This window comes from Amia ocellicauda, chromosome 4 (genome assembly GCF_036373705.1).
Source record: "Amia ocellicauda isolate fAmiCal2 chromosome 4, fAmiCal2.hap1, whole genome shotgun sequence".
Taxonomy (NCBI): domain Eukaryota; kingdom Metazoa; phylum Chordata; class Actinopteri; order Amiiformes; family Amiidae; genus Amia; species Amia ocellicauda.
This window is the reverse complement of record NC_089853.1, coordinates 43,761,018-43,769,980: the sequence shown is the minus strand read 5'-3', so window position 1 is coordinate 43,769,980 and position 8,963 is coordinate 43,761,018. Positions and strand designations below refer to the sequence as shown.

The following is an 8,963-nucleotide window of genomic DNA, read 5'->3' as shown; positions in this document are numbered from 1 at the left end:
GACTTTTAGAATTGACACATTTTAATCTTGAAAAAATAGTGAATTCATGGAAAGTTATTGCATTCAATTGGTAAACACCACATCCCTGGGCAAAATGATAACACAGTCACAGGTTGTTTTAGGGGGGGGTGGTTCACAAAATTATCTTTGAAATGATCTTTGGTACATTCATTCATGCGCTTCTACAAAATTAAAGGCTGAATAAGAGCCTAAACCTGGAACCTAACTACAGTAATACATTCAGAGCTGCTTATTGTGAACCTTCATGTGTGCTTTGAGGTGTGGTAACTGAGTGAAACCCTTACTACACACTTGGCAGGTATATGGCCTTTCTCCAGTGTGGATTCTCTTGTGCTTTTTTAGCGTCCCCGACTGTGTGAAACTCTTCCCACACACGGTGCAGTGATAAGGAGTCTCTCGGGTGTGAACTCTCTGGTGTGACTTCAGGCTCCCCAAGTGACTGAACGTTTTATCGCACTCGTTGCACTGGTAGGGGTTCTCTCCGGTGTGGACGCGCTGGTGGATCTTGAACGAGTCCCCCCTTTTGAAGCTCTTCCCGCACACCTCGCAGTGATAGGGGGTCTCGCCTGTGTGAATGCGCAGGTGTTTATTCAGGTGCACCGACTGGCTGAATCGCTTCCCGCACTGTTCGCAACTGTAAGGCGTCTCTCCTGTGTGAGTCCTCAGGTGTTTCCTGAGCCCCCCCGACTGAGAGAAGCTCTTGTCGCAGTGGGTGCAGCTGTATGGCGTCTCTCCCGTGTGAGTTCGTTGGTGTTTCCGCAGGTCTCCCGCCTGGAGGAAAATCTTGTCACACTCCGTGCAGCGGTGCGTGGGATCCCCAGAGTGGATCCGCTGGTGTTCTTTGAGGTACCAATACTTACAGAAGCTTTTGCCACACTCGGTGCATATGAACGGCGATCGAGTCCTGTTGTTCTTCTCTGGTGTGGCTTTCTGGGAGTTTGATTCCTCACGATCAGAAGTCTCTGAGGGGATCTTCTCATCGCTGTGCAGCACTTGATGAGACTCCAGCTGACCTATTGTGCTGAAGCTCTTACCACAGTCTGTGCAAAGATAAAGAGTTTTCTCTGAACTGTTTTCCACATCCACCTCATCTTCTTGTTCTTCTTTAATTTTCACAAGTTGTATGTCCTCCAGTGTATTTCTGGGAGTGACTTCTTTTGACATGTCTTCGGTGGTTACGTGGGTCATCTTCCAACTTTGTTTGCATTAGTTTTAGGTCTATTTCCTTATGAATTTCAGGTCCTATAGTAGGAAGAAAATAAAACCATTGATTTATATGAAGCTGACATTGCTTAACAGGTTCAATTCCACTGTCACCTCAATTCAGTCTGCTCAGTTCCAATCCATGAAATAATACAAATGATGTAATTAATTATGACTTGCATTGTGTGTGCATCTTTCCCATTCTATCGATTCTTTCTTCATTCTGAACACAGAAATAATGATAAAGTAGTATTATTGTATACACCGATCAGCCTTAACATTATGACCACTGACAGGTGAAGTGAATAACATTGATAATCTCATTAACATTGTACCAGTCAGGGGATGGGATATATTGGGCAGCAAGTGAACATTTTGTCCTCAAAGTTGATGTGTTTGAAGCAGGAAAAATGGGCAAGCGTGAGGATCTGAGCGACTTTGACAAGGGCCAGATTGTGATGGCTAGATGACTGGGTCAGAGCATCTCCAAAACTGCAGCTCTTGTGGGGTGTTCCCGGTCTGCAGTGGTCAGTACCTATCAAAAGTGGTCCAAGGAAGGAAAAGCAGTGAACCGGCGACAGGGTCATGGGCGGCCAAGGCTCATTGATGCACGTGGGGAGCGAATGCTGGCCCGTGTGGTCCGATCCAACAGACGAGCTACTGTAGCTCAAATTGCTGAAAAAGTTAATGCTGGTTCTGATAGAAAGGTGTCAGAACACACAGCGCATCGCAGTTTGTTGCGTATGGGGCTGCGTAGCCGCAGACCAGTCAGAGTGCCCATGCTGACCCCTGTCCACCAGGTGGCCTGGTCTGATGAATCACGAGTTCAACGTGTTGACTAGGCCTCCAAGTTCCCCAGATCTCAATCCAATCGAGCATCTGTGGGATGTGCTGGACAAAGAAGTCTGATCCATGGAGGCCCCACCTCGCAACTTCCAGGACTTAAAGGATCTGCTGCTAACATCCTGGTGCCAGATACCACAGCACACCTTCAGAGGTCTAGTGGAGTCCATGCCTCGACTTGTCAGGGCTGTTTTGATGGCAGAAGGGGGACCTACACAATATTAGGCAGGTGGTCATAATGTTATGGCTGATCGGTGTATATCTGTTATAGTGTACATTTGAGACCCAAACATTTAGGACACAAATCATCTTATCTAGATACACCCACAATACTGTTACATCTAATATCTAAAAAATACAAAAAAAAAAAAAAATTTCCAAGGTTAGTGCAGATCTTGGTCTATGAAACCAGCCTATTTCAAGCAATATGGTGCAAGTTATGTGTATGAAAATCTGGAGTTTAACTGCATTAAATTAAAATGAAACAATTACAATTCTCTCTGGAAATGACTGCAACGCTGACCAGTCTAGAATTTCATTACACAGAATGAAAGTAAAAGGCTTAGTTTAACAGACCATAATCTTAATTCATATTCGTTATTAAGCAAATTACAATTAATCCCTTCCCAGTACAATTAAATCTTAATTTGATCAAACTCAACAAAGAACCCCCTATTTCCTTAACGGACTGGTTTGCCAAGCACAGGGTTTGTGCACCATGCTGATGGAGAAGTAATTCGGTCACTGTGGATGCGTGTCATCTTATTTCAATCACAGGTAAGCCAACGTTAAAGATAAAGATAAAGATAAAGATAAAGCTCATTAAGTGTTGGCTTGCGTCTGCAGACTGCATTCCTGATGACTAACAGTGAAGCCCTTTTACAGGCTTTTTAGGTCAAAGGTTTCAGTATCTATACATGCCGTCCCCAGTGAAGTCACACACACACACCAAATAACGGGCTCAGTTGAAACTTAACCGTTTCCCCCCTGGTCTCAGGACAGTTATTTGCTTATACTCTGCCGCACAAAGGAGAAGTTTTACTGCAATCCCCTCCATACTAATAAAAAATATATATATTTAGCTACAACTGTAATCATGTGATCGCATGTACAGCACAGGTGCGGCTGTCCGGTCATTTCGCAGGGCATTCACCGTGCGTCCGCTTTCATCAGTTTCAAACTAAAGGCTGCCTGCTCTCTATAAAGGGATCAAGGTGTTTTCCTAACTAAAATCTAGCTTTTATGTATTTATTTACTATCGACAAATGAAACGCCGTTATACCGCTCAACACTGTGCCACGACTCCAGGTTGATGGAACTGAATTGCGCTGCACTTCAACAGAGACCCACAGTGCAGGCAGTCCGGCTTGTCTTGTCTGCTGTATTCATACATTATAGAGGGATACAATCATGTGGATGCACTCCTACTAAACAATACGGTATTTCCAACGGCACATGTGTAGCTTTCTCAAAACACACAATGTAACGGAACAATAAATCAATATACATACCTGCAGGCTTTGACTCTCGGACCACTCAAGGTAATAATAACACCATTTGTTTCAAGAGACTACTTCCGGTGTCAGAGGAAATGCAGCGGAGCAGCATTTTTGTGTGAAACCAGTGGTGATCCGGCCCAGATGTGCGAGGAGGGATGGGAACCACGACAGGACTAAGCACGGAGAGATGTTCCGTTGGCTTTACCCAAAAATAGCCCGATTGTGTCCGGCTGAATTTGCATTATGTTTGCGTATAAATTGGTAACAAACTACACGTCCCAGCATGCACCGGTACAATTCGCTAATAGAAGCAGGGGGAGAGGCATATGAAGTTTAACAGAGGTGGTCTCCAGTGACAGGCGTGAGTACATCTTCAAACTCAGTTTATAATTGCAGTCTCGTAATGTTTAATTATACAGGATAGTTTTTCTATGGGAGAGTGAAAGGGCGGCAGTGGAGCCCATTCTCTCGGCGGCTATTGAATTCAACTACATCACCCGTTTATTCATCTGAATGTTAGCTCACACTAACTTCGCTACCCATATACAAACCTGTTGTTTTTATGTGTATTCTTCACTTCCTCATATGGTGTGAGGGAAACAAAAACCAGCATCTTCAACATTTCCCAAAGACAGAGATTTGTGTGTGCTAACAATTGAGGAAGGAAAACACACCTGATCATGTCTGCCTCATATGGGACACCTACAGATAGGACAAAAAGTGCAATACAGATCGAGGACCGTAACATGAAATTGAATGTTATGTATCCAGTCCTTTTCTTCTTGTTGATTAAGATTCCATATGTACCAGATCTAAACATTAATATAAGATGACCATCCCTTTATTACTCAATGCTTCCAACCACCAGACATGAATACATCCAGTTCCCACTCAATACAATCAAATGTTTTGCTGCTTGCATTTTCCTTTATTAACTGCATACTGTCCAGCACTCCATTTGTTTTACAGTAGGAATGCCGAGCCCAAAAAAAACCCCCACCAGGATCTAGTCATCCCATTTTGCTCGCTGCAGGACCTCAAAAGATGTGGTTGATACGGCGACAAGGTAGGTCTCATAGGGGTCAAAACTATTTTTCTAGAGATTATTACCCATTAATAAAAACGTTTGTGTGTACTTCTGGTCACCCTTATTAGTCATCTGTAGGACACAGGTCAAGACAGTGAATCCTAATTTAGAGAAACGCAGGGCAAGTTAAAAGGGTTCATATAAGCCTATCACTAGAATATTTAATACCTTTGATTACTTGTCCGGATCTTGAGGTCAAGGTCAAGTCCTATGATATATCGGGTACTTTCAAGAAGAGCAAATGTCTGCAGCCTCCCAAATGACTGGCCTGTGTTTACATTCATTAATCATTTCAATTTCCCCCCCAAAAATGCAAATCTAATAAAAAAAAAAAAAAAAAATGTTATTGTACGTAATTATTGAGATCCTGACAACTACATAAAGGTATTTAATATTATATTGATGTTTATATGAACCCTTAAGTGGCAGAAAAATACAGTAGACATTAATATCAGCAGGAATGTTGAATGATATTGATCCAAATATGAGCAAAACGCAATTACATTGTTCTAAATTGTTGTAAAAGTGTAAACCTCCCCTCAAGCATGTATTACCCTGATTTTTTGTTTGTTTGCTGCTTTATTTTTGACTGACACCCCTATCTTACTGTAAACAACTGTATAATGTTTCTCCAGCATGAATGCTCATAAACTGCTAAAGTAACTGTGGAAGTCTGATTGACCTCGTCAGTGCCTGATCATTAGAAGTGGACTGTGGAAATCATACACAACACAGCTGAACTTGGTAAGTGTTAAGGACTTTTTTCTTATACAATGCGTACATTTATAGAAAACTTTTCAACGCAGCTTATACATACAAACATATATTCAGAATACATTTAAGATTTCTTATTGTGCACTTTCAAGTGTGATTTTAGGTGTGCCAACTGGGTGAAAGCCTTACTGCACTCTTGGCAGGTATACGGTCTCTCCCCCGTGTGGATTCTCATGTGTATTTTAAGTGTCTCGGACAGAGTAAAACTCTTCCCACACACAGTGCAGTGATAAGGAGTCTCTCGGGTGTGAACTTTCTGGTGTGATTTGAGGCGCCCCAAGTGTCTGAATTTCTTGTGACACTCGTTGCACTGGTACGGGTTCTCTCCAGTGTGGACGCGCTGGTGGATCTTGTATGCATCGCCAGTCCTGAAGCTCTTCCCGCACACCTCGCAGTGATAGGGGGTCTCGCCCGTGTGAATGCGCAGGTGCTTCTTCAGGTGCTCCGACTGGCTGAATCGCTTCCCGCACTGTTCGCAGCCGTAGGGCGTCTCTCCTGTGTGAGTCCTCAGATGCTTTTTAAGCCCCCCCGACTGAGAGAAGCTCTTGTCGCAGTGGGTGCAGCTGTACGGCGTCTCTCCCGTGTGAGTTCGTTGGTGTTTCCGCAGGTCTCCCGCCTGGAGGAAAATCTTGTCACACTCCGTGCAGCGGTGCGTGGGATCCCCAGAGTGGATCCGCTGGTGTTCTTTGAGGTACCATTCCTTACAGAAGCTTTTGCCACACTCGGTGCATATGAACGGCGATCGAGTCCTGTTGTTCTTCTCTGGTGTGGCTTTCTGGGAGTTTGATTCCTCACGATCAGAAGTCTCTGAGGGGATCTTCTCATCGCTGTGCAGCACTTGATGAGACTCCAGCTGACCTATTGTGCTGAAGCTCTTACCACAGTCTGTGCAAAGATAGAGAGTTTTCTCTGAACTGTTTTCCACGTCCACCTCATCTTGCTCTTCTTTGATTTTCACCACTTGTATGTCCTCTGCTGAAATTCTGTAGAGGGTTCCATTTGTATTTGACATGCCATCGCTGCTTCCACTGGCCATCATTTTGTTTTTCCCTTTGTTGAAAAGAAAAAAAACGTATTTGCACGAAGCTGAAATGAATATAGAAACACCCTAAAACGTATTCAATGTGAACAGCTATTGCATACCAGACCCCTAATATGCTTTAAATATTATTGCTAGTTTAACTACACTGATCTTTTCTACTACGTTTTGGAGCTGGTTGGATTTTCTCAAGAAATTAACTGTAGATCAGGTACAATTTTTAATTCACTACTTGCAAGTTGAGAGTGACCTGTGCATATCTGTTCTATTGATTAAAGCTGCGATAATAAATATAAATCAGACTCATGCTTTATAAATGCATATTTGGACATATAGCCTATGCATTAAGAAAACCTAAACCATACGATTCAATATAAAAATGTGCCTGTCAAATAACATTAGACTAGATCCCCTTGGCTCCTCCAACATATTGTTACAGGTTGACCATAGAGAGCATTAAGATGTTGTCACTATAATACACTGAACAAAAATATAAACGCAACAATTTCAAATAATTTACTGAGTTACAGTTCATATAAGGAAATCTGTCAATTAAAATAAATTCATTTAGACCCTTATCTATGGATCTCAAGTTTTGAGGGAGTGTGGGATTGACCTGCTGACTGCAGGAATGTCACCAGAGCTGCAGTTGGGTCCAGACACTGGTGAGGACGGCGAGCTGCAGATGAGCTTCACCGAGACGCCTTCTGACCGTTTGTGCAGAATGCCTTCGCTTGTGCTGTCCGGGTGGCTGGTCTCAGATGATCCGACAGGTGAAGAAGCCGGATGTGGACTCCTGGGCTGGCGTGGTTACACATTGTGAGGTCTGTTGGATGTCCTGCCAAAAAACTACATTGAACATTCAGTTCTCTGGCAACAGCTCTGGTGGACATTCCTGCAGTCAGCAGGCAATCACACGCTCCCTGGACACTTGACCCTTGACATCTGTGGCATTGTGTTGTGTCAAGGTGCACCTGTGCAATGATCATGCTGTTTAATCCACTTCTTGATCTGCCACAGCTGCCAGGTGGATGGATTATCTTGGTGAAGGAGAAATGCTCACGAACAGGGATGTGAACACATTCGTGCAAAAACATTGAGAGAGAAATAAGCTTTCTGTGTGTATGACAAATGTCTGGGATCTTTCATTTCAGCTCATGAAACATGGGACCAACACTTTCCATTGCGTTTCTATTTTTGTACTTTTTTGCATAAGTGGATGTCCATGCAGTTAGGTTAAACCTTTTAACCTAAATCATATTATTACTGCATATACAAAGTAGTTACATTAACTCTGCTTACGTTCTCGTATAGCTTGAATAATTCATAAACGAAATAGAAAAATCACTAAATATTATAATGACAAGTGTGTTTTATAGTCCTTCTCTGCTGGCGATTGCTATGCTATGGGCTAGACCGCGTTATAGAACAATCACGTTTTCAATGTAGTTTATTGTTAGTTGAAAAAGACGCAGCTAGAAATATCTATAGCATGTAATTGATGTTATTATTATTATTATTATTATTGACGTCATCTCTTACCCGCAGTCCTTATGCTGGCCTCTGTCCGGATCACGTGTGTGTGGTGTAGTTAGCGCATGTGAACGGCGCCGCTGGACACTGTCTACCCAGGGACCTGTCTCACAGCGCCGATATGTAATCCCATTAAAGGGTGTAATCCTAAAAGGCATAGTTAAACCACAGACGCCAAATCAATGTCGATACCCGCATAAAACCGTATAAATGAGCCACAGGCATGCTACTTCCGCGAACCGAGGCTGCCATTTTTAAATCCCAGCACTTCCGGTGTTAAAGAGAGGTCAGTGTTTTATAATCTCGTATATACGACCTCTCACCCTAAAGGTTCAGTCCAACTGAGCTATAATGCAAGACCTGATGAAACACATTTGAATTTTATTTACATTTATTTACATTAAACAATTAAGCAGGAAAAAGGTACACTGGAAATGTAAGAAGTGTTATCCTGCCCCAGCTTATTCAGTGTTTACCCTCAACGTTGGCGCCCTCCTGTGGAATATGATGTGAATTAAGGAGAAAAGCTCCATGTGTGAGTCTTTAAAGAGCTCATACAGGTCCTTTATTACATGATACACAGTGCCTTGTGGGGCTGCAAAGGTGGTGTTTTTTATGTGGGAATAAGGGGTCTCAGAGTTAGCTGTCGCCGTCTTCTTCTGTTTGAAAGCGGCCAAAATCTGTGTGTTATGTCTGCGGCGTGCAGTCTTTCCACAATGTCAAGAGCTTTTGTATTGGTTCGATTTCAGCTTCCACAACCCTCCCCGGCGCGCTTGATCCTCTCTAACATGCACTATTTCAATGTCAGATTAACTAGGCTGCAATTTAAGACCCGTGAAAGGAGAAAGATGCAGGGCAATGCTTGAAATCACCATGAGGTGTCAGCCTTGTCATACCCTAGCTCTCTTTCCACATTTCCATGTCTCCTAACTGTCAGTAAAAGAATCAAAAAAAGCTAGCTGGC

General features: G+C 43.0%; 1 protein-coding gene across 1 annotated transcript; it reads right to left on the bottom strand.

Moving 5' to 3' along the window:
* Positions 1 to 8,310, bottom strand: LOC136748829 (zinc finger protein 271). The gene is made up of 3 exons (XM_066702875.1): positions 7,083 to 8,310; positions 5,498 to 6,477; positions 1 to 1,224 (listed from the first exon to the last, which is right to left on the bottom strand). Exons 2-3 carry the CDS (start codon positions 6,464 to 6,466, stop codon positions 241 to 243), a joined length of 1,953 nt encoding a protein of 650 aa, XP_066558972.1. The 5' UTR covers positions 6,467 to 6,477; positions 7,083 to 8,310; the 3' UTR covers positions 1 to 240.
* Between the last annotated feature and the right edge of the window lie 653 nt (positions 8,311 to 8,963).